Source organism: Loxodonta africana, chromosome 3, assembly GCF_030014295.1.
Source record: "Loxodonta africana isolate mLoxAfr1 chromosome 3, mLoxAfr1.hap2, whole genome shotgun sequence".
Classification (NCBI taxonomy): domain Eukaryota; kingdom Metazoa; phylum Chordata; class Mammalia; order Proboscidea; family Elephantidae; genus Loxodonta; species Loxodonta africana.
The window spans coordinates 72589679-72615665 of record NC_087344.1 but is presented as its reverse complement, the minus strand read 5'-3'; the positions used below and the strand labels follow the sequence as shown (position 1 = coordinate 72615665).

General features: G+C 45.4%; 2 protein-coding genes across 3 annotated transcripts in view; both read left to right on the top strand.

Moving 5' to 3' along the window:
- The first annotated feature begins 21 nt into the window (after positions 1-21).
- Positions 22-7778, top strand: MRPS15 (mitochondrial ribosomal protein S15). The gene is made up of 8 exons (XM_003415501.4): positions 22-274; positions 567-611; positions 1961-2036; positions 3390-3438; positions 3954-4038; positions 5848-5906; positions 7182-7373; positions 7626-7778. Exons 1-8 carry the CDS (start codon positions 145-147, stop codon positions 7761-7763), a joined length of 774 nt encoding a protein of 257 aa, XP_003415549.1. The 5' UTR covers positions 22-144; the 3' UTR covers positions 7764-7778.
- A 5835-nt stretch (positions 7779-13613) lies between these two features.
- The window catches only part of OSCP1 (organic solute carrier partner 1), a 40710-nt gene continuing 28336 nt past the window's right edge, over positions 13614-25987 (top strand). For both annotated transcript variants that reach the window (XM_023554543.2, XM_003415500.4), the window contains exons 1-2: positions 13614-14156; positions 23789-23943. In XM_023554543.2, the coding sequence (XP_023410311.1) occupies positions 14045-14156; positions 23789-23943 (267 nt within the window). In that variant the 5' untranslated portion in view covers positions 13614-14044. The remainder of the gene's footprint in view (positions 14157-23788; positions 23944-25987) is intronic.

The window sequence follows — 25987 nt, the reverse complement described above, 5'->3', positions numbered from 1 at the left end:
CATTCTCTCGGTCTTCTTCTGCTCCGGTCTAGCGACTGCGCTCGATTTGTCGAGCCTGAGCCAACATGGCGGTGCTCGTGTAACTCCAGTCCGTACTAAGAGGACAGGGCCGTGCCGCCGGCCCAGCAGGAGTCAGAAGTCACCATGCTGAGGGCGGCGTGGAGGGCGCTGTGTCCGATTCGAACCCAGGCAGTGACCCAGGTCCCAGTCCTTAGGCTGCCAGATATAGGGAGGGCTAGGCTTCCCTCCGACCCATGGGGCCTGCAGGCTGGAGGTGAGGGGCTGAAAAACCGGGTAGCAGGAACAGGGAAATAGGGTTCAGAGGCGATGGAGAATAAAGGAGGCGGGGTTGGGGGAGAAGTTCAGCGGCATGATAAGGGAGAGAGGGTGGTGGGTGGGGGAAGAAGTGAGACCGGGTGGGAGAGACTGGGTGAGCGAGGTGGGGAAGAAATGCGGCAGCGGTTAGGTGCTAAGACGTAAAGAGCATGGAGGGAATACTATGCAAGGGCCGTAGAAAGGTTGGATTATTTAAGGAGACCGGTTTCAGCGTTCTCCTTTCCGCGTAGGTCTCCTCCTCCAGACCGCCCGCGGATTTGCCTTCCAGAAACCAGGTAGGAGCCCTTGGGGTGGGACTTTGGTTGGCCAAGGGGATGGAGACGACGAGTTAGAGTCGCAAGATGGGTGGGCAGAGGACCCCTATGCCCACTCTGTCACAAAGACCTGAGCCTGAACCCTGCGAGAGAGGCGGTGGGAGTGAAAATGAGGCAGCAGGAGGGAGAGGGAGTGCATGGCCAGCACTACCCAGGCCTGCCTAGAATAGGTGGACCTTTGTGTCTGCCCTTCTGAGGTGGCAGATGTCGTTTCCCACTCCAAGGCAGTACAGCATAGTGGTTAAGATTCCTCTTACTACATAAATAATGACATTGGACAAGTTCCTTCCTCTTTCTCCCTCTCCCCCTCTCCCTCCCCGTCCTTAATCTCTCTCCCTCTCTGTGTCTCTCTGTCTCCCTCTCTCAATCTCTCTGCCTTCTTTGTGAAATGAGTATAAAAGTATCTGAGAGGATTATTGTTGGGATGCAGTGATAACACATGGAAAGCATCTTTAGCACAGTGCTAAGTATTTTTATTAATATTATTTGCTTAGTGGCAGAGCAAGGTCTGACTGGAGAGAAGTTGATTTCCCCCTGCCTCCCCTCTCACCTTCGAGGGGTGGCAGGGTTCCCTGTGATCTCTACTTAGTGCTTACATTTCAGACATCCTAAAGCTAGGGGGGAGTCCTTGGGTGGTACAAACGGTTAACGGCTGCTACTGGAAAGGTTGGAGGTTCAAGTCCACCCAGAGTTGCCTTGGAAGAAAGACCTGGTGATCTTCCGAAAACCTGTGAAGCACATTGAAGACCCTATGGAGCACAGCTCTACACTGATACACATGGGGTTACCATGAGTCAAAATTGACTGGACCCCAGCTGGTTAAAGCTAGGGTTTCCTGCCTCAACTCCTTTATTTTATCCATGCAGTCTACCAGCAAGTATTTGTTGAGTGCCTCTTCTAGTCTGGGCCATTGACCAGGCACTCTCTGGGGGATTCAGAGGGAATCAGATTCATTCCTGTCCCCGGGACGACCCATCCTAGTGGAGAATCTGATAACTGTAGGGCCAGAGAGATGTGTGAGAGGGGCAGGCACAGTATGGGATCTTAGGAAAGGCCATCCACTCCAGCATGAAATGTGAAGGCAGGTGCCCACAGGGTTTGCAGAGGAGAAAAATAGCCCAGAGACATCTGATGCCTTGCTTAAGACCCTGGATGTCTCTTACATAGCAGGGGAGTGGTGAAGTCAGCCAAGTCTGGGCGAACAGGCAATGAGAGCTGACTCCAAGTGTTTTCTGTCCTTGTACTGCCAAGAGTTTAGCTTGTCTTGAGACACTTCAATTCTATAATTGTTGTTTTTTCTCAATTCACAGTCCAGCCCAGGCAAGAAGATGACCCACCCCCTTCCACACTGCTCAAAGACTACCAGAATGTCCCTGGAATTGATAAGTAAGCAGGAAGGAACCTCTTTGAGGTGGCAGGGGACCCTGGGAGATTGGTGAGATGGGGGCGGTGGGGAGGGAGACAGTGGCTTCAGGCCTGGGCTGCTTATCTGAAGCTTGTTTATAGAATGGGACAGAGAGCTACAAAAGCCCAGGCATGGTGAGGGTGAGTGGGACAGATGAAGCTTGTCTTAGTCATCTAGTGCTGCTATAACAGAAATACCACAATTGGATGGCATTAACAAAGAGAAGTTTATTCTCTCACAGTCCAGTAGGCTAGAAGTCCAAATTCAGGGCGCTGGCTCCAGGGGAAGGCTTTCTGTCTCTGTCAGTTCTGGAGGAAGGTCCTTGATATCAATCTTCTCCTGGTCTAGGAGCTTCTCAGTGCAGGAACCTCAGGTCCAAAGGACTCACTCTGCTCCCTGCTTTGCTTTCTTGGTGGTTTGAGGTACTCCTCTCTCTGCTGGCTTGCCTTTCCTTTTATCTCTTGTAAGATAAAAGGTGGTGCAGGCCATACCCCAGGGAAACTCCCTTTACATTGGATCAGGAATGTGACCTGAGTAAGGGTGTTACTATACCACCCTAATCGTCTTTAACATAAAATTACAATCACAAAATGGAGGACAACCACACAACACTAGGAATCATAGCCTAATCAAGTTGACACATATTTTGGGGGGACACAATTCAATCCATGACAGACTCAACAGTACTCTGGGTAAAGACTCTATCCTAACCACGACATACCAAGGAGCTAACATGCCCAATGGGTCTTTGTAGAAATCTCTCTTCTCTTGATCCTCACAACAGCTCTGTGAGAGAAGAAATAGTGTTAAGTGTCCCCCATTTTATAGATTATAAAGCTGCCCAGTGTTATACAGCTACTAAGGGGCAGAGCTGGGGTTTGAATCCAGGGCTGACTGACCCCAAAGCCAGGGTCTTTTTGCTGAGCCCCTGTCCTGTGCAATGGGGGCTGGACAGTCCCTCCCATATCCCCCACTGTGCAATGTGACTTGAGAAGAAACAACAATTATAGAATTGAAGTGTCTCAAGACCGATCACACCATGTTCTAGCTAAAATGGAAATCCTCCTTTGCCTTCCCTGTGACAAGACTAGAACACACGAATTGACAGACTCAATTTCCTCTAGTTATCACATCATTGCATGTTGTCAGCCCAGCAAGCCAAATCTACACAGAACTTTTAATCCCTGGGAAATGGCCCCTACCTCCAGAGAGACTGATTTGTTATGGAAGAAATTGATCATCTCTGCTTTTCAAACTAAAATGAAAACAGCATTGCCTTTCCTCCCTCCCGCAACCCCACCACCAAATGTCTCATTTCTATGGTTTCTCCACAGGGTTGATGATGTCGTGAAAAGACTCTTGTCTGTGGAAATGGCTAACAAGGTGAGTAGCCTGCTCTAAACATTGGCCCCCTTCAGCCCTCTCCTCTGGGATTCCCTCCTACCCTGACACCTGGTTAACACCTTCCCCATGCCCACCCCCCTCCCTGTGCTCCTCAAATCACAGCATTTAGCCCGCTATCATTCACTGTTGACATGTCAGTACCCCCAGAGCATCTTGAGGGAGGAGAGTCTTGTTCCTCATTGTACCCCTAGCACCTGACAAACAGTAAGCACTCAATAAATATCTCATGTGTGAATGAATAAGCAAAGCTTCAGGGGCATTTATCCAACAAGCCATTTCTCTTGTCAGTGGCATTGGCTTTGGACTCACCTAGATGTGAATAGCCATGTGGTTGGTCGGAGGCCAGGCCTGTGAGCAGAGTGAAGTCAGGGCCTGTGCCTTATGGCCTATTTGCTATGGCAACTGCAGCCATGGCTGGCCTTGGGGGACTGAGGGCCAGTTCCTAGGGGTGGCAGACCTCACAGATTCTGTCTCTGTTACTCTCTTTTCAACAGAAGGAGAAGCTAAAAATCAAGCAAGAGTGGCTGATGAACAAGATCAAGGCAGACCCTGAGGACACCAGCTCCCTAGAGGCTCGAAGTTAGTCAGGGGGCCCATGGGGGTGAAGGTGCGGTGAAGGGTTTCAGCTAGCAGGTACCTGATCAGCACCTTTGTCTGCAGGCACCCTAGAGATTAGATATGACTTGGAAAGGGGGAGACACTGGGTAATGAACCTGGGAGAGAGGGTAATGAACACTGGACTCAGTCTCCCAAGGTCTGTGCCCAGGTCCTGCCTCGTACTACGCCTTATATCACCATGAGCTTGGGCAAGTCACCAACCCTCTATCTGAACGTCTGCTTCCTAGTCTGGAAATAGGGCACTGTGGTGGGCAGAGGTAATGTCACCTACGTCATGGTGGATTGTGAGAATCTAGAGGATGTCAGGACACTCTGGAAACTGTAAAGCTCTGTGCATTACAGGTAAGCTCTGTAATAATAATATCAAGAGCTAATATTTACTGAGTCCTTGTGTGCCAGACACTATGCTAAGAGTTGTAGGTGTATTATTTAATCTTCACAACACTATGTGCTGTATACTGTTTTTACTTTCATTGTACAGAGAAAGAAACTGAGGCACAGTTAAGTAGCTTGCCCAAGAACACATAGCTTATAAATGGAAAAGCCAGGATTCAAGCCCTGGGAAGCTGGCTCCTGAGCCAGGGCTTCTAGGCGTACTCCCAAGGGTGTAATGTTCCTGCTTTAGTTTTGAGCTGGAACTGACAGTAGTCCTCATTAGCTGAGAGTGAAAGCCTATCCTCTCTCCTCTGCTCTCCCCCTTGCTTTGGGTGCAGCTCATCTTCACTGACCACTGGAAGCACGTAGGGCAGACTAGTGGACCCACATGAGGCCCGAACGTTTCCTTCCTCCACTAGGGATCAAAGTCTGGTGAGCCCTTCCTGGGCACTAAATCCCCATTGAGAAGGTCTGGAGCTCCAACTCCTGACTCCTCCATAGCTCTTTTGAGAAGATGAGTTGCAGCGTCCCTTGGGCCCCAGAAACCCTGGCCTGGTGACCACCTCAACTGCAAAGGGCTGCTCACCTCACCTCACCCATTTCTCCATTATCATTAACACTCTGTTTTCTGAAGGCCAGTTGCTTTTAGCATAGCTCTAGAGGACTTCTCATGAACCAAAGCCCATCTGTGTCTCTACCTTTTATCTAAGGTTGTATGAAGGGACCATGTCATCAGAGCCAAGGTTCCCATTGCACTCTGTGGTGCTCCCAGAACTCAGTGTGTGTACAGGGAAGGGCCTGCTGTAGTGAGTGACAGCCTCTCCCTGGAGCCACCTTCTGCTTTTGCCTTTGCCCCTTCGTAATGCCGCAGGAATCAAACAAGAAAATACCTGAAGGGAGGGTACTCCAGGGCCTGGGGAGGTGAATGGGAGCAGATAACTCTGAAAACACATTAGTGGAAGCACAGAGATAAAAGTGGCAGCTGGAAGGAGAGGGGAGGCAATGAGTAGACCCTTGACAGTTACAAAATCTTCTCTCACTGCATTGGCTAGCACCTCTAGTGCAGTGTGGAAGAGCTAACCATGGTCGCATGCATCCTGGTCTACTTCCTGAGTTTAATGGTAATGCTCCAAAGTTTGACCAACAAGAATGATATTTGCTCTGGTTTTGGAACATACATTTATCAGGTTAAGGAAGTGCCCTTCCTTAGATGATTTTTAAAAGAAAAATAATCCAGTCTTTTGAGAACTAGACATTGAGAGTGCTTTGGGAATTCTAGAGAGCTGTACAGGAGCATTGTGATTGTTATTCCTTGAGTTCTTAAAACATAACCCAGGCCGGGGCCCTTCCTTCCGTCTGTGCCTAGCTCTCATCCTCTGTGGTTTGTGGTTTCAGTTGTTGCCTTGACTGTCAAGATCCAAAGTTATGAAGAACACATGCAGAAACATCGACAGGTAAATCTTGGGCATCCCTCCCAGCTAAACAACATCAGCCTGGAAGAGAGGAGTCTGGGAGGTGAAGGGCTCTGGGGCCAGAGAAGCAGCTTGAGAAGCCAGGTGGCTGCAACACCGGAGTGCCCACCTCTCAGCTACAGATGAAAAACATTTCCCTACTGCCTCTAGCAGAGAAACAGGAGCTTAACAGGGCTGTGCTGAGTGCCACCAGTGATTAAGAGCACACACTTGAGCACATGATCACAGTGTCTGCCACATGGTGGGTGCTCAGTAAATATTTGTTAAATGCATGAGTGCAGCCAGGTAGCCTTGGGTTCAAATCCCAGCTCTGCTACTTGATTTGCTATGTGAGTTCGGGGAATTTACTTTATACATCTGAGCCTCTGTTCTCATACCTGTAAAGTAGGAATAATAATATAGTACCTGCACACAGGATTGCAAGGATTACATGAAATAATAATAGCAGCCAACATAATGTGCTACATATAAAGCGTCTAGGCCCTGTGCTGAATGCCTTACATGCATCATCTCATTTAACCTTTATAAGCATCTTTTTATCCCATTTTATAAAGGAATAATCCAGACATAGAGTGATTATGTTATTCTGTGAGATACCCTGCTAGGAATGATGTCCTGGGACTTGAAATTAGGTACTGTCGCTTCAGAGCCCACATTCTTAACCCTTAGGCCGTATCTCAGCACAGTGTTGTGGCAGAGCTGCTCTAATTAGGCAGTTGCTGTTGTTTTTAATAAAAGCATGGTTGTGGATACCAACAGGTCCAGCACCATGCCCGACATCTAAGTTTCCTGGAGCTGGTTGAGCCTGCTCCTTGGAGGTCACAGTTTTATTCATTTGGGCTGTGGAACACCAGCCCCACTGCAGAGGTTCCTCACAGAGCAGTGCCAGGCTGGGTGTTGGGGGAGGGTGAAGAGCACCAAGTCTTCCTTGCTCTCCACCCAGCTGACAGTTTGCTAAGTTGTGGAGAGGCTGAGAGTGGGTGGTGTAGGGAAAAGAGCATTAGATTTGGAGTCAAATCAGCAGACCCAAATTCAAGTCCTAACCTCAGCACCTGAATCAGTTAACATCTTTGGGCCTTTGTTTTCTCATCTGTAAAATGGGGATAACAATGACAATAGCTACCTCAGGGTTGCACTAGTGTCATTTAAGATTGTTGGGAAATTTCAGTGCAGTGATAAAATAACCATCCTTTGTAACTATGAAGTGGCACACCACTTATTTACAAAATACGAAAAGTAACACAGACTCTCCTACAGGACAAAGCCCACAAGCGCTATCTGCTCATGAGCATCGACCAGAGGAATAAAATGCTCAAAAACCTCCGTAACACCAACTATGATATCTTTGAGAGGACATGTAAGGAGCTGGGAATTGAGTACACTTTCCCCACTCTGTACTGCCGAAAGGCCCACCGCCGCTGGGTGACCAAGAAAGCGCTGTGCATTCGGGTATGAGTCAGAAATGCTACCTTGGTTGGCCCATTCTGAGGCTGGGATGTGGGGAGGGAGGGGTTCGTCTATTTCTAGTAGCGGTATGGAACTGACCCAGGGCCTGGAGTGGGCTGAGGGAGGTCACAGGTCACCAACTCCATGGAGAAAGGCTGGGGTTACCATCTGGGGGAGACAGTTCCCACCTCACCTGCTCCAGGTCCAAGATTTTGCGTAGGATTACAAAGTCTTCCTGCCCCTTTCCACCCTCAGGTTTTCCAGGAGACTCAAAAGCTGAAGAAGCAAAAAAGGGCCTTGAAAGCTGCAGCAGCAGCAGCCCAGAAACAAGGCCAGAGGAGCCCGGAGGGGCCTTCCGAAGTCAGACCAGAGGCACTCAAAGAAAATCAATAAATTCTGTTACAATCATTTCTTTCTGCCTTGAAGAATGATAGAGAAGGGGGGGCTCCTGTCAGCCTGAGGAGGAAGGGAAGAGGAAGAATTCATTCCCTCCTTCAGCTCTGGGATCCCACAGTTGTCTAAGGCAGTGTGTCTTGTCCTCACACACCAGAGGACACACTTTCCTTACACGCCTCACACACTCACATAAACAACTACCTGTCATCCAGGTGGTATGTGTTTCAGTGGAAGCAAGACTCAGCACATAGCTGCACAGCGCAGGGTCACCGGCTGGCCGCAGGGGTGGGAAAGCCAGCGGTAGAGCTGCCTTCTGGACTGGGCTCTAAAGGATGAGGAGGTCACCAGGCATAGATAGGGAGGAAAGCAACCAGGGAGAAGGAAGTACAAGTACAAAGGCAAAGTCTATAGGTGCGTTCTGTATCCAGACAGCAGGGACTCAGAAATCAAGCTTGGAAGGTGAGCTGAATCTGGGGTATCAGAGGCTTCACATACTAGGCTAAGGAGATTGCACACTGTCCTTTAGGAAATGAGGAGACAGCTAAGGTTTAAAACTGAAGAAGTGACAATAGCCACAGGTCTGTGTTTTACGTTGTTAAGCAGCAACAACATGGAAGGGTAGATGGGGGTGGGAATATCAGTCTTCAGATTGAGAAGCTAAGAAAAGCTACAAGTCCTAGTCCCATGAAACTGCACACATATACAAAACATTGCTTATCAATCTGGCTGCTAAGGTTGTTTCAGACCCACCCAGCAGCTCCTCAGAAGAGAGGCCTGGTAAACTGCTACCATAAAGATTACAGCCAAGAAAATCCTATGGAGCAGCTCTACTCTAATGCTCGGAGTCGCCGCAAGTCGGAATTGACTCAATGGCAACGAGTTTGGGTTTTTTGGGTTTACGGATACCTCCTCCCCCATCAAGCCCACCCATTTACACCAAGTGAAGCACCAAGGCTTGAAGCCTGAACATATTTGGCATGTTTGAAGAACCCAAGGAAGACTGTCTAGAACTGAATGAGTGAAGAGAAAAGTAGGAAGAGATGAGTTAAGAGGGGCAGGCAGACACCAGATGCCACGGCACTTCTTGGAGGAAACTGGCCTTCATTCTCAGAAGGAAGCCATTGAAGAAAGCCAAAGAGGAAAGAAAGTGATGTCCGAAGAGTAGTTGGAAATTTAAATCCAGCACTCAGTAGAGATCTGGTCTGGGAGTCCTTACTTTTAGGTGGTCATTCAAGCCATGGGTGTGAATGAGTGTAGAAGAAAAAGGCCAAGGACAGGTATGGGACAAAGAACCTGATTTGGCCCTTTGTCTCTACTTTCTGAAAATAAGTAATTAAGTATTTAAGGTACTCTTTGTTTTCCTAAGATAGCCAAGCAAGTAGTGGCTATACAAGTCTCACACCTGGTGAACTAACTTTAGAAAGGTGGCGGGGGGGGGGGGGGGGTGCCTAATGCAACCATGCATATTCATTGATTGGATAGATTATAACTGCAGTAAGGCCCAAATCATGCATATTCACTGAGGTCCCAATAACTAGGGACCTGGAACCTTGGAGTTCTCCCTTTGGGGCTTCCAGGGTTGCTGAGAATATCCATGTGTGAGATAGGGAGTGGCCTGTCCCTAGGGACAATGGAGGCCATGTTCCAGAAACTCTCCCAGACCTTGCCTGATGCGTCTCTTCCCATATATCCTTTCTGGTTATAACAAATGGGTAACTGTAAGGACACCCCACCCAAAACCCGTTGCCGTCTAGTCAGTTCCAATTCATGGCCACCCTATTAGGCTAATAAAACTGCCCCATGGGGTTTCAAGGCTGCAAATCTTTATGGAAGCAGACTGCCACATCTTTCTCCTGTGAGTTGCTGGTGGGTTTGAACCACCAACCTTTAGGTTAGCAGCCCCAAGCACTTAATCACAGCGCCCCCAGGGCTCCTAATTGTGACGGAATAAAAACCATACCAAACCCGTTGAGTCAATTCCGACTCATAACAACCCAAAAGAACTGCCCCAGAGGGTTTCCAAGGAGTGGCTAGTTGCTGGTATATTCAAACTAGTGGCTGGTGGATTCAAACTGCTGACCTTTTGGTTAGCAGCTGTAGCTCTTAACCACTGTGCCACCTAAAAAATCCAACCCATTGCCGTCCAGTTGATTCCAACTCAGCAACCCTATAGGACAAAGGAGAACTGCCCCATAGGGTTTCCAAAGCTGTAAATCTTTACGGAAGCAAAATGCCCCATCTTTCTCCTGCGGAATGGCTGGTGGGCTTGAACTCCTGACCTTTCAGTTAGTACCCAAGCACTTAACCACTGCACCACCAGGGCTCGTTAGGTATAGGTAAGAGTCTCTCTGAATTTTGTGGACCATTCTAGAGAATTAATGAACCCACAGGGGCAATAAGCCAGCAGAGGCTGGCAGTACAAAGTGGATTTGTGTAGACCCAGCTCTGGGTGACTAAGTGACAGGAAAAGGCCACATGGGCAGTTGATGAAGAACAATAGAGTCCTAGCTTGTGACCTAGTCCCAGGGGATAACAGCAAGGGGTCTGGGAAAGGTCAGTTGGTCTCAACTGCAGACTCCTGAGCTCAAGGCTGCTCCCTGATGACCTAGCCTCCAGTGGCCGGGGATGTTTTGATCCAGCTCAGGATAGCCAGGGATGAGTGGTTAGAGTCAGAGAGGAACTGCCTCCGAAGTGGCTGGCAACAAGGAGTGGGAAGGTGAGGCCTGGCTCCACTTGTAGCTGGGAATTGGATTCACACTGATCCTTGCTATGCAGTTAGTGGTAAAGGCGGGGTATGCCCACCTTGCCCCTTTTATGGTGCAGTTTGTAGCCTCGAAGACCTCACAGTTGGTCTGGTGGGAGTCTGTGCCTGGGTCAGGATAGGAAGGGTGATCCCTGAGGTCATACATAGCCTGGGTGAAGAAGCTGAGCCAGAGTCAGGAGGAACTGCTAGGGTTGAGGAAAAGGTGAAACAGGGAGCCTGGGATCCTGCAGAATCAGTAGAAGTGAGATGAGAGGCTCAGAATCCAGCTATTCTGATATGACCTCCAGGAACAGTTAGGAAGGGCGTTTATGGGGCAGGACTTCTGAGTGGGCATGGCTACCGAGAGGTGCTGTGCTGCAGGGCCAGTTGCCAACATTTCAGGGGCTAGCAGAGGGGAAAACCATTGCCATCCAGAGGATTCTGACTCATAGTGACCCAATAGAACTGCCCCATAGGGTTTCCAAGGAACGGCTGGTGGATTCAAACTGCCACCTTTTGGTTAGCAGCTGAGCTCTTAACCACTGCGCCACCAGGGCCCCTAGCAGAGAGGATGGAGACTAAAAGAATTGCTGGAGAGAGAAAACAAATTTATGGAGCAGGCCCTGCAGGAAAGGCATTGTTTTAGGTGCTTTAAAAATTAGACATATCTAATCTTCAAAATCACTCTCATCCCCGCATTGGCATGTTTATCCTCATTTTACAGTGAGAGAACTGAGACTCACAGAGTTTAGATAACTTAGCCAAATTCACACAACTGGTAAGGGCCAGGCCAGATCTGAAATGAATCCAAAGCCCATGTTCTCTCCACTATACACTCTGCCTAGGGGCAAAAAATGGTCTGAGAAGCTAAGGGAGGAATCTACATTACAGCAAACTCAAATGCTTCTAGGAGCTAGGCAGGTAACATCAATTTATGAAAGCTAGGTGGAAAACATGGAGGCAGCGGTGGTTCAGTAGAGTTCTTGCCTTCCATGAGGGAGACCCCAGTTCAATTCCTGGCCAATTCACCTCATGCACAGCCACCATTTGGCAGCGGAGGCTTGCGTGTTGCTGTGATGCTGAAAGGTTTCAGCAGAGCCTCCAGACTAAGAATCAGAGGCCAACTCAACAGCAGCTAACAACCGGCAAAAGGCAGTGATGCTGAACTGCTTGTTACATTACTATGATAGTTACATTCGCTTTTCGAATGGTGCACAGATCAGGCAAAATCGCCAAATTAACGAAGCCTTGGGCTGCCAGCTTTAACCACTGTATGATATCTGATAGGGATATGTCAGTTAAGGCAGGACCAAAATATTCAAGATAAAGCAGTTTCAGTGGGGTGGAGGGAAATGAATCCTAGTGGCAATAAGGTGGGGAACGAAATGTTAAGTTCAGGTCGTATAGGTTATTCTTTCAAAAAGTTTGGCTGTGAAGGGAGGGCAAATGGACTATGGACTAGAGAGGGTGTTAACTCCATTTTACATTTGAGGAAGCTGAGGCTCAAAAAACTTGCCCAAGAATGTAACTGCTGTCAAAAATTGCTGTAAAAAGTTGAATTGGCAAAAGTTGTGTGACAGATATATTTACAACATACCACAACAAGAACAAAAAGAGCAGCTGCTGAGGCTGTTTAGGTATAACCAAACACCTCATGGGATTTGGTTTCTTGGATTGAAGGTTTAGGATCACGGTTCATGGGCTATCCCAGTCAATTGATCTAATATGTTGTATGCTTCTGTTCAATCTCCTAGTTCCTTGTATATTTCCTGGGGTCTTAAAAGCTTGTAGGTGGCCATCCAAGGAACAACAATTGGTCTGTATTCTCCTGGAGCAACAGAGGAAAAAGGAGAGTCAGAAATCCAAAAACAAAACCTATTGCATTCTGTAGATTCCAACTCACAGCTATCCCCATAGGGTTTCCAAGGATGTAAATATGGAAGCTGGTGAGTTTGAACAGCTGACCTTTGTTTGGGTTTGCAGCAGAGCACTTAACCACTGTGCCACCAGGGCTCCTTTCCGAGTCAGGAACAGGAGGAAGAAATGGGACAACTGCCACCTTTGCCATGAGGCCAAAAGAACTGCATGGTGCCCTGCTACCATTACTGAATGTTTTGATCAAAGATTCTACAGAAGAATCCTGATCAAAAGGGAGAAAATAAAAAACAGAATTTTAAATTCTCATGGACTCCATGCAGACTTTCTGGAGCCATGGATGCTGGATGAACCCCTGAAACTATTGCCTTGAGGTAATCTTTAAATCTTAAACCAAAAGTATCCCCTGAAGTTTTCTTAAAATCAGACTAGTTTAGCTTAACTGGTAAAGAATGTAGGAGCACTGGTGATGCAATGGCTGCCAACCCTGGTTAGCCCTGATTAAGTGCTCAGCTGCTAACTGAAAGGTCAGAAATTTGGACCCACCCAGTGGCTACATGGGAGAAAAACCCTGGCTATCTGCTTCTGTTCAGATTACAGCCCAGGAAACCCTATGGAGCAGTTCTACTCTGTCCTATAAGGTCACTATGACTCAGAACCCACACCACAGCACCTAAAAACAGTGAAGAATGCCTTGAGCATTGTGCTCTTTTCAGAATTATCGGTATGGGATCAAGGAGCCTCAGGAGGCACTGGTTAATAGCTTGGCTGCTAGCCTACCAAAAGGTTTGCAGTTTGAATCCACCAGCAGCTCCTTGTAAGCCCTATGGGGCAGTTCTACTCTGTCCTGTAGAGTTTCTATGAGTCGCAATCAGCACAATGGCAACTGGTTTGGCTTTTTCGGTTTATATGGGATCAAACTGACAACAGCAACCTGAAAGAAAACTTAGGGGGTAGTGAGCTTATGTTAATAGGGGAGGAACAATCCAGAAAAGGAGGGTGAGAATGGTTGCACAGCTTAAAGAATATAATCAATGTTACTGAATTGTATGTAGAAACTGAATTGGTGTATGTTCTACCGTGTACATTCTCAACAAGAAATAATTTTTTAATTCAAACTCAGGTCCTTTTGACCAGAGTCTGCTCTAAAGATGTTTTGTTTGCTTGGGTTTTCCCTCGATTATGGCCCCGTGAGAACCAAGACCAGCGGAGGGGCGGGGATGGCGGGTGGTCGTTTGAACGAAGCGGGGCCCAGCTGCTGGGCCCACCCCTTTCCTCCCCGCCTGAGTCCCGAGCGCCGGTTTTCTGCGCCGCGGCTGGGAGGCTCTACCCACCAGTTTTCCGCGGGACCCAGCAAGGGACCTCAACCTGCCGAGACAAGCTTAGGAAACTCAAAGCCAACGTACCCCAGCAGAGCGCCAAACCCAGCCCCCCTTCGGCGCCTGGCTCGGACCAATCCGCCCCGTACGGTCTCTGCCACCCAGACCAATAGGTACCCGCATTCGGAGCACCTCCCACCAAACGGCATTCTGATTGGTTCGCCTTTCTTGTCCGTGGCGTTGCCCTAGCAACCAAGCTAGTGGAACGCGGCGGCCGGGTCTCCAGTCCACTGGCTGCCAGGCTCTGGGACTCTCCACGGTCCCTGCTCGCTTCCGGCACCATGTCGGTGCGAACGCTACCGCTGCTCTTCTTGAACTTGGGCGGGGAGATGCTTTACATCCTAGACCAGCGGCTGCGGGCCCAGAACATCCCGGGAGACAAGGCCCGCAAAGGTGAGAGGCGCCCGGCCCGCAGAGCCAGACCAATACCCCACAGCCCAGGCTCTTCACCGCCGGCACCCACAGCCACCGCCACAACCCGGGCTCTTCGCAGCCTGACCAATACAATACCCCTGCACACTGCGCTTTTATAAGCAAGGGGCCTTTCCCTGACGCCGTGACCCCATACAGCCGGAGCCCCTCTGGAGTCAAGTTCCCCAAAACATCCCTTCGCAGCAAAGGGACTTATTACTCCCGTTAGATATAATTAGGGGACCTGATCCCCCAACTTCCCCCATTCCCTCAAATAGGAGAGGCGATTTCCCAATCTTTCTTGACAACTGGCTCCTATCAAATGTTTGGAGTCCCAGTTGATACATGCAGTTTGCCAGTCCAAGCATCTTCCTTACCCCCAGGGAGCAGATCCTGATTCTCCATTCCTCTGCGTAGCATCCTCTCACATAAGCTGGAGACCGGTCTTGCATACTTCAGAAACTATTTCAAGAAACACGGGGTTCCGAAATAATGTGGATAAATAAGAAAACATGAGAAAATCATAAGGCTTTCCCTTCCCAAGTGTTGGAGGAGAATGCAATTGTAGAAATAATCATATGAGAGCCTCTAAGATGGGAAATCAGGCTCCCATACACCACATCTAATCCGCAGAGAAATGACCACCCAGACCCTCTGCCATCCTTTCTCTCTTCCTTCTTCCTTCCTCCCATCTTCACCCAACAACTACTTTCACCAAGTTTCCTGGGATTAAGCAAGAAAGAAATATTTCAAGATAGCAGAGGAAAAGTTGAGATAACTGATATGGACACTATTTAAAACATTTATTCTCTCCAACGCTCTCTGTATGCTCAATTGATGTTAAACATATGTATTCAGATGTTAGCATACATATTGAGATATCAACTATTGTGTTGGTGTGACTGAGTCAGAATGCTTGCATAAGGAGATAAAAAGAACTCCCTATAGCATACCTCCTCCATTCATTCTACCCACTGCTGTCAGGGAACTTTCTAAAATGCAAATCCATCCCCGCTTAAAACCCATCACCTGCCTTCCACTGCTGTCTGGATCAAGGCCAAGTCCCTGTGCATGACATTTCTGGCCCTTCCTAATCTGTTCTCTGTCCACCTCTGCAGTCCCAACTCCCACCACTGCCTGCCTCCTACTTTGCATTTTAATAATACCAAACTGCTTCTAGTTTCCCATTTAAATCATGTTTGTTCATGTTCCCATGCTAATAGTCTGTTCCACCATCCTTCTCCTTCCACCCCTCAGTATTCAGCTTAAGAATCATCTTTAGGGAGGTGGGGGAAATGGCCTGCCGCACTCTCATTGCAGCCTCTCTCTACCTCATCACTGGCCGTATTAGATGAGGTGATCTATGTATGTGTCCATCTCCCCCACTTGATTGCCTTCTTCTTTGTGCTTCAGCACCTAGCACAGTGCCTAGTCCAGAGTAAATGGATGCTCAGTGAATGTTTGTTGAACTGATGATCTAAATTGGCTGTTTCATATGATGTTGCCATTTCTTTCTCAAGAAATTTCTGTTTTCCTTGGTGTCTTTGTTACCTGGTTTCATTCTGGCTAATGGCACCCGTGAGCTGACAAGGCCAGTATTCTCAGACTAGTAGTCTGTATCTTGAGTACCAATTCCAGTTTTGCCATTTAATTAGTTGTGTGACTGTGGGGTATAACCTCTATAAGCCTATCTCTTTCTCCATCAAATGGGGATAATAAAACATACCTTAAAGTGAGGTTGTAAGAACCAAAGGAGATAATGTCTACAACATGTTTAGCACAATGAGTAGTGGGTGTTACCTTTCAAGAAGAGACCTGGGCAAGGCCCTGTGAATACTAGGGGACCAGCTTCCTTTGTCTTCAGGAACTATAGGCTTTCTTCTGGTTTTGCTAGATTCAGCTTTAGGGATGCTCATACATCTTTAGCATGAACTCATATGCACACACTCATTCATTCCATAGTTTTGGGTTGAGTGTTAGACACTATGTCAGATGCCCTTCTGAGTATTCGTTCCCTGGAGGAGGGCTTTTGATCACTCTAGTCCAGTAACTGGCTAAACCTGTCATATCTTCCTAATGACAACAACAACAAACATTTATTAAGCAATTACTATGCCAATGACTCCTAAACAGTTTGATTTTCACAACTATCCAACGAGGTAGGTAATACTACTCTCCCCATTTTACAGGTGGGGAAACTAAGGCTAATTTTCCCAAGGTTACATCAATGGTGAGAGGGGAAGTAAAGGATATGAACCCAGACAGTTGAGCTCCAGAACCCATACTCTCACCCAGTATGGTCTTAACCAGTGCCCTATACTGCCTTACCTGGGAACTGTATCAGAATCTTTGGGTTTGTAGAGATTGGTAGATCAGGAGTGGGAGGAGTTTGAAAATATATATATATCCAATATACCCATTGATTTTATAAAGTAAACGGCAGAAAGTAGTTGGCTGATGGGAATTTGTAACATGAGAAAGCATGGTAGAGAGCGTAGGATTCAAAAACTTGAGAGACATTTGTCTCTTCCGGCATTTAAAGTTGGTGTGGCTGCAGGAGCAGAAGCCACTGTGACAGATACCTATACACAGAAGCCTATAAAACACGAGGCACAATAAACTAGTCCTTTGTTGAAGCTTAGAATGGAAATCATATTTCTTCTAGATGTTGTCATTATCTTATACAACTGATTGGTCTCCTGGAGGCCATCCCTGTTCCCACAAGGCCAATGCAGATGTTGCAGTTTTCCCCCACAATGCAGCCTCTAGTTTAGCATTCAACAGAAGGGAAGTGCTCTCTCTATGGGGCAACTTTTGAGTGTTGCATATTGAATTTTGTCCCATGTTTTAAGCAATAGCAAGAATGATAAAAACTGCCTCTGCCTCACTTCCATCATCTTAAAAGTGCTCATACATAATTTCACTTTTACATTTTGCTTAAATTATTCATTTTACAGAAGGAAACTGAGGCATGAAGCCACTAGGTGATTTTCCAAGATGTTGAGATCACAGTGTAGTACTGAGCAACCAAATGGCTGTTAGGGTCTGTTTTTATTTTTCTGGTTCCAATTAACAGCCACCTCTGGATACCCTTGGGCCTGACTCCCATTCAAAATATAACTCAAGTGTAATTGTCACAAACAAGTCATCTGAAGAAATAATAGAGAAACAGGACATCTTTTACCTCCGCTCTGGAGGGAAGGGCCCCGGAGCACGCAGCACTGCAGAGACCTCTGCTGGAACTGAGCGTCATTACCTGCAGGAGTGACTCCGTACCCCTGGGCACGCATTTGCCGCTCCTTTTTGTCAACAGCAGGCAGTTCACAGTCCCACAGGTAGTTCACTGCCCCGCAGAGTTGAGCCCCTTGCAGCAACACTGAATTCCTGCCAGACTAATGCAAGACTGCCTGCTAAATAAATGTCCCAGAAAGACAGAAGATGCAGACAGTATGCCAGAGAAACCAGTATCTGCTTTAAAAGGCCAGACTCTTAGTTCTGCTTTCCAAATATTTTCTCTCCAAAAGTCTGTGACACTTGCAGGAGAGGGGGCAGTGGTAGTTCAGTGGTAGTATTCTTGCCTCTCATGTGAGGGACCCAGGTTCGATTCCTGGCTAATACACCTTATGCATAGCCACTGCTCACCTGCCAGCTGAGGCTTATGTGGTACTGTGATGCTAAGTAGGTTTCAGTGGAGCTTCCAGACTAAGATGGACCAGGAAGAAAGCGTGGCGATCTACTTCTGAAAAAATCAGCCAGTGAAAACCATATGGATCACAACGGTCCAGTTCCATTGTGCATGGGGTTGCCATGAGTCAGGGCTGACTTGACGGCTAACAACAACTTGTGGGAGAAAGATGGTAAGTTTTCCCAGAGGAGTCTGACCTGGCAAATGGAAACCCTTCGCCCTTTGTTAAGGCATGGTACCAGGTGGCTGTCTGAATGGGCTCTTCCTGGCCGTTGGTATTGTGTGTTGAAGGCATGCATATGCTCCGATTATAACTTCAGAAATCACCTCTGAAACAATCTAGTGGCACATGTTTCCAAGAGAGATCATTAATCAAAAATCTTTTTAAAATGCAGGTATGCCTAAAACTCTATCTAGGAACGGTATTTCTAAATTGAAATCTCAGAAATTTAAAGTAAAAAACAAAGTCATCTTTCATCCATTATGGGTGATGTCCGACGTACTTCAGCACAGAAAGTGGGACTAGAAGAATAGCCAGCTAAGTGCTTGATGTGTATTATTCATTTCGTCCCCACAATAATCCAGTGGAGTAAGTGCTATTATGATCCCCGTTTTATAGATAAAGAAATGGAGACCTAAAAGAGGCTAAGCAAGTTATTCAAAGTTATATAGCTAGTAAGTGATAGAGTCAGGCCTCAACCCCTAAAAAGGTCTTCATTCTCACAGATTTCTCTAGCCTTAGCCACGTGCATTTTTCTTTGTTTGGTTTCTCAGCATCTTCCAGACTGCCTTTGTCCTCAGGAATTTTCTTTACAGTGGTCCCATTGTTACTTCCCTCTTTTAACATGGAAATCACACATCTGTATTTAAAAAAGTAAAGCAGAAACAAATATTGGCACTTTTTTTCCTTTTAATCCACTTATCAAGTTTCTATTTTGAGCAGTTCTACCTGTACTATAGATAGGGACATCTTTCATTAATAAAAAATCAAGTTGTACAAAAAGAAACTTGTTTTTTCTACCTGTTCTTTGAATTATTCTTCCTTGTGGAGGTCAGTGTTTTTATAAGCCTTATTTTGAATGATGTGTGTTCTCCCAGCATTACAGCATGAGTTCTTTAGCCTTTTAATATGGGCCCCAGGGTAGCTAGCCCTCCTGAGTGTCCTCTCTCCCTAGGCCACTCTCTGTAAGACATAGCCTCTCTAGGGCATTTTGGGGGGCTTGTTGTTTATCCATCATCCTTTTAAATGTATCAAATGGAAGGCAGAGGGTTTGCATTAGACGTTAAATGCAAACACGAAAACTAACCCGTCATAGGCCAGATAATTAGAATTGGTGTTTTTTTAAAGCCTCCTTGTAAGTAATGTTCCTGCTTTATGAACTGGTGTTTTCTTTTTATATGCTTCATGTAGATGAATGGACAGAGGTGGACAGAAAACGAGGTATGCTCTCTCTTAGCTGCATGTATTCAGTCTGCATCCACAGGTTCACTTGGTCCTTTATCAATGGGGTTTGAAGTGTGACTGCTCCAGATATTTCAAAGTAAGAGTAAAAAAAATTTTTTTAAAGTAAGAGTATAGGCATGAATTTGTCTTCGGCTGAGACACTGATTATACATTCAAATCTGTTGCCTAAAAGAAACACAGCGTAGAAGATGAAAACCAAGCAAACTTTGGCAAAGGGGCTATGCCGTACCTGAGGGATCTGTCTCCTTTTATCAGTTCCAAGATTTGCAGGGACAGCTGGGGCAGTCACTACTCTTCTGGATAGGTTGTCCTATTTGGTGGTCCTTAAAACCATTTCATTATACTGTTATGTGACCAAAGAATTGTGCTTCAACAGGAGTGAGCCTCCCTAAGCTGTTCTCCTTAGCATAGAGAAGTATCTGTTGAGCAGCTGGGAGAAACGGAAGCATGTGGCTGCATGGCTGTCAGAATTGTGGGTAGAAAGCATAATAACATGCGTGCAGTATGGCCTTAACGTGCTAAATCTTGAGTTTCCCCCTCACCTATATGTCAATTAGGCAGGTACCTGGCCTGAAAGCTAGGAGCAAACCTGTAAACGTTGCTGACTCCTCAGAATAAAACCTTAGCCGTCCTCAGCCTTCAAATGTCACGGGTATCTTCCATCATTTGCCATTTGTATGCAGTTTATGCATGTCATCAGGTATGCTTGTTAGTATTTTAAATGCCCTCACCATGCCAAGTATGCTGGGGAGATAACATATAATATTTAAGAGCACAGGCATTAGAATCAAACAGACCTCAATCTCATTTCTACTCCACCACCAGCTCTATGACCTTGGACTTGAACTTCACTAAGATCTTTCCTCCTCAATAGAATGAGGCTGATAATCCAGAGTTGTCTTGGAGTGTAAATGAGATAATGCATGTAAAGCTCTGAGCCCAGTGTCTGGAACATAGTAGGAATTCAAACCATGGTAACTATCCAGGAGCGTTTCCTAGCTTTTCTCTTTTAGCCTTGGCTCCAGAACGCGTGTTCTTGTGAATAAGTGGATTTAGAGCAGAAGTCACTACAACAACTCAATTCCTTTCATTGAGATAATCAGACCAGGCTCAAAGAAAGCCCAGTCAAGGTGCTTGATACGCTTTTATGATACTTCACAACCATCTTTTGAGCAATTTTTGGCCCACCTCTTGACTCATGGCAGAATTTCAGGCATGAAGTGTGGACTTTGAAGGCTTTCTGTATACATATTTGAATCACTGGCATTTGTTTTTTAACTTAAGCATTTAGAAATAATGAACAGAAACTGACTTCATAATCTGAACCTGGGACTGGACACCTGATGTGTGGAGAACACAGATAGTTACCAACCCTTCTGATGCAGCTCATGAAAAAGCACTTTCCACCCCTTCCTTAGTTGTTCCTCGATGAAATCTGGCTCCTAGTACATTCCTGCCTCATGAAAATTATGCAAAGCTCATTTTGAGCATCAAAAACTAACACCAAGACAAATTAATAGGTTTGCTTAAAGCTATGATATTTCTCAGGTTTAGCTTAAATACAACATGAGCTGCTTCTGTAGGGTAAGGATAAGATCTCCTTCTTTGTACCTGTGGTGCACAGTAGGCCCACATCAACCAAGGGCTATGTGAAGTAAATTGTGAGGTGAAGGTATGTTAATTTGTGCCCCGCCACCCCGTATTCTTTCCAAAGAATTAAGTGGGAAGTAGGAGCCCCGGGTACCAAGGCCCAACGTAAAACTGCCATTTCCTCTTTAGGGGCGTTTTTGTTCACCGGTCTGCCCCAACTCTTTCTCAACAGGTGAATTTTCTGAACATTCTTCTGCAAGAAGCCATGATGACATACAGCTTATTCACTTCCCAGGGAGAAAGGCTTCATTTTGCTATTACTTTGCCAGAGTGCCTAACCATTGCCTTGGGATTTTCTTTCTTTTCAAACTGATTTATTTGGGTCTAAGCTATTTTCCTAAATGCTACTAAGAGCTCAAAAATACTAGAGAAATGACTCAGCCCATAGGTGAATGGTAGCTATTTATGAGTGTTAACATAATCAGGGCTGACAGTCATACTTTAACTTCAATTCTTCCTCTTTGACACCCCTCCCTGGCCTACATAAATCTAGAAAATTCTTCATATTCTCTCTTGTGAGGCCTGATGTGCGGTTTTTTAATTGTACCTAGTTCCTTGCAAATTCTGCATTTTATATAGTCTGTGGTAAGAAAAACATTAGAAAACCCAGTTATCACAGGCTCTTACTTGTTTAGGTTGAAGGGAAAAGGCCATGCATGAGGAAAGCCCAGAAGAGTTAACATGTCTCCAAGCTGTCCACATTGGGGAAATGCCAGTGCTCATTAAAGGCAAGCTGTGGTGACCTGAAGTTGTCAGATATGAGGGAAACCTGTGTTAGTAATGGATTTGGTTCTCCATCACTGTGTGATAGGATGGAGACGAGTAAAAGCCAAAGGCCAAACGTGAATTCAGCACTCCCATAAGGAATCACAGATCAGTTCTTTTGTGTCAGTATGGGAACAAAATGTTTCTCCCTCTCCCTCTCTCTTTCCCTCTCCTGCCCTTCCATTTATGATTTAAGTACAACCAGTTCCCTCTCCCCTCATAAATGCTTTGAGATGCTTTAAAATACTGGCCTGAGTCCTCAGGGATCTTCTCTCAATTACTTACAGGTAGAGAAGGTCCCTAAAATAATAACCTCACTGTTCTACCTTGCCATCACTCTCTAAGATAGATGGCCACAGCCAGTCACCTGGCACGTCCCTTGTGTTAGGTGAAAGAAAGAGGAGTTTGTACCTTTTATAATAATCACCCTTGTTCAGTAAGTGATTGTATAATTATTTTAAATAATCCAATTTTCTTTCAAATTTTAATTACTATGAATGTATACTCTCAGCATCCATATACTCTTACCTGTGGGCCAGAATATATCTGGCTTAATAATAAGCTGTGTTCAAACATACTTGTTCCTCTTTCTTATACCAGAAGGTTTTCCTAGCCTTAAACTAATGACATTTATTTGACTAGCACAGAATTTCTGGATGAATAAACATTGTTGTTGTTGTGAGGCACCATCAAGTCGACTCCAACTCATAGTGACCCTGTGTACAACAGAACGAAATACTTCCCGGTTCTGCTCCATCCTCACAATCATTGCTATCTTTGAGCTCATTGTTACAGCCACTATGTCAGTCCATCTCATTGAGGGTCTTCCTCTTTTTCGCTGACCCTCTACCAAGCATGACGTCCTTCTCCAGGGACTAGTCTCTCCAAAGTATGTGAGTCAAAGTCTCACCATCCTTCCTTCTAAGGAGCATTCTGGCTGTACTTCTTCCAGAACAGATTTGTTTGTTCTTCTGGCAATCCATGGTGTATTCAGTATTCTTTGCCAGCACCATAATTCAAAGGCATCAATTCTTCTTTGGTCTTCCTTACTCATTGTCCAGCTTTCACATGCATATGATGCAACTGAAAATACAATGGCTTGGGTCAGGGGCACCTTAGTCCTCAAAGTGACATCTTTGCTTTTGAACACTTCAAAGAGGTCTTTTGCAGCAGATTTGCCCAATGCAATATGTTGTTTGATTTCTTGACCACTGCTTTCATTGGCCTTGATTGTGGATCCAAGTAAAATGATATCCTTGACAACTTCAATATTTTCTCCATTTATCTTAATGTTTATTGGTCTGAATGAATAAATGGAGACCTAGAATTATAGATACCGTGGTTTGCACACTGCTTAGGACCTTTTGTTCTCCAACCAGATGGAGTTTTCCCACTTGACCAATGGTATGAGATATGTCACTACGGTGTATATCAACATTATAGATCAAATATAGAAGCTGGACAATTAATTCTCTATTCCAAGTGGCTAAAATAAAGGTTTTTCTCTGAAGAAAATGTATACATTCTGTTAGAAACCTTAAAAGTATCTTAATGTCTAACCAGTGAGTAAACTTGTATATTTTCATAAAATGTTTTACAAAAGAAGAATCAATGACCATTATGGGTCCCATATTTATAAAATTTAATTTTACGTAAAAATATTACAGATTCACTAATTTAAAAAAAGGGTCGATGCTGTTTCTCATTTTAGGAAGAGATCTAAATGCTATAGGAATCTTTTTTTAAAGAAGGAAGAAACATTTCCCAGCTATCAAGTGAGATAATGTATGTAAAGGTGGTTTATAAGCACAGCACATGCATACATTGTCATCTTTTATGTTTGCTCTGAAATGATCTCTTGAAGTACTTTCATCCTCCTGCTTTCTACCAGGACACCTGTGTGTTTTCCCCAGGAAGCAAATCCCACCTGATGTGTCAGCATCCCACATCTGAATATACTCAGCTCCTCCAGGGAGCTGTGCACAGGGCATTTCTGAATAAAGTTTCCTTCACTACCTTGCTTAGCTGTGTTCTGTCTTGTCTCTACAGTTCTGAACGACATCATCTCCACCATGTTCAATAGAAAGTTCATGGAGGAACTGTTCAAACCCCAAGAGCTCTACTCCAAGAAGGCCCTGAGGACAGTCTACGACCGCTTGGCTCATGCCTCCATTATGAGACTGAACCAGGCCAGCATGGATAAGGTGAGCAGACGGCTTCCTCTGCCCTCTTCCTTGCATTTCTTGTACCTTTTGTCAGTGATCAGAGGCTGAGGTCAAATGAGATGACCTACGCAGTGATACCTTGCAGTTGTAGATATTAGTTGTCGTGGAGTTTCAGAATTGAGAAGGACCTCAGAAGTCACCCACACTGGCCCCTCTGGTGGTTATTTTGTTCCACCTGCCTATAGGCTGGTTTTCATACCTGTATTTATGAACACTGGGAGCAAACATCTTAACCCAATACAAGCGCTCAGCCCTAAAAATTTTAATTCTCTCTCATTCTTAACAAATCTCACTCTGCAGTGAGGAATAGTTTTTACGGGAAACCAGGCAATTTTTAAAACAAATTCAGAACCACTCAGTCTTTACTTGTAACATGAATATATTTCTTTCTTTGGGAAACAAATTATTGGGGCACTCTGATTTTAAAAATAATTCCAAATAAATAAATGGCAAAGAATAGACAAATCTCTTGTGCAGAAAAATTTCAAATTATGTAGATTCTCTCCCCTCAAGAAGGTGGAGCCCCACTCCTTAAGGGTGGGCTGCACATAGTGGCTTCCTTCCAAAGAGTTCTGTTTGGAAAGGAGGGAAAAACAGTAACTTTACAGTGGAGAAACCTGACAACACTACCTCAGCCAGGTGATCAAACTCAAATCGGCAGTGATAAGTCATGCTGATAGTATGTACCCTGATATGAGATGAAAATGGCACTTCTTTGGCCTTCCTCCCAAAATCCCATCACCCTGTTTCTGATGAGAATAACACCAGACAAATCCCAATTGAGGATCATACTACAAAATATCTGACCAGTTCTCCTCAAAACTGTCAAGTCATCAAAGACAAGTCAAGACTGAGAAAATGCCCTCTTAGCCAAGAGGAACCACAGGAGACCTGACAACCAAATGTAATGTGGTATCCTGTATGGGATCCTGGAACAGAAAAAAGATGGTAGGTAAAAACTAAGGAAATCTGAATAAAGTATGGACTTTAGTTAATAATAATTCCTTTTAAGTTCCTCCATTATGTAAATTTTTAAAAATCATGAGGACTGACTGTGGATGCCAGCAGTGCAAAATAAATGCTCACCTTTTTTTTTTTTATGGTAGGTACCTGCAAAGCTTAGGAAGACAGAATGCCTCTAACTGACCTTTCACCTCCTGGCACTTACCTTTGGAAAGTGCCATTCACTCTCTGAGCCTCCGTTTTCTCTTTATAAAATGGGAGGAATAAAAGCTATTTTATTAGGTTGTTGGGAGGATTAAGTGAGAAACATATATATTTGTCATATATGATATGAGATATAACTATGTATAGTCACATGCCTAGGCCTGGCACATAGTAGATGTTGAGTAAATGTTAATTACCTTTTCTGCTCTACTTGCTCTCATTCCTCTGCCTTTAAGAACTTTTAAGAGGTTTCTTGATAGCACTGTTGTTTTTTGTTTTTTTTTGAGAGAGGACACAGAATTTGGAATTTAAAAAACCTGGGTTCTCAGACTTACTGGTCTGACAGAGACTGGAGGAACCCCGAGAGTATGGCCCTGGAACACCCTTTTAGCTCAGTAATGAAGTCACTGCCGAGGTTCACACTTCAGCCAAAGATTAGACAGACCCATAAAACAAGATGGGACTAAAGGGGCACAACAGCCCAGGGGCAAGGACTAGAAGGCAGGAGGGGACAGGAAGGGTGGTAATAGGGAAACCAAGGTCGAGAAGGGAGAGTGCTGATATGTTGTGGGGTTGCTAACCAATGTCATAAAACAATATGTGTACTAATGGTTTAATGAGAAACTAGTTTGTTCTGTAAACCTTCATCTAAAATACAATTAAAAAAAAAACAGAGTTCTAAATAAAGAACCCTACCCACCTACCTACCTACCTAGGTTCAAGTCTTACCTCTACCAGTTGTTAGCTGTGAGATTCTGAACAATTTACTGAGTTATCTCTGAACTTTCATTTCTTCATCTTATACTTTTTTTATCCTTTGTTCGTAACAGTGTCCTACACATAAGGCACTTAATGT

What these genes read in the sequence shown, in the direction of transcription:
- MRPS15 (XM_003415501.4), top strand. Translation starts at nt 145, where the DNA reads ATGCTGAGGGCGGCGTGGAGGGCGCTGTGTCCGATTCGAACCCAGGCA. An exon ending in ATGGGGCCTGCAGGCTGGAG is followed by an intron (nt 275 to 566) that starts GTGAGGGGCTGA and finishes CTTTCCGCGTAG; the next exon opens with GTCTCCTCCTCCAGACCGCC. An exon ending in ATTTGCCTTCCAGAAACCAG is followed by an intron (nt 612 to 1,960) that starts GTAGGAGCCCTT and finishes CTCAATTCACAG; the next exon opens with TCCAGCCCAGGCAAGAAGAT.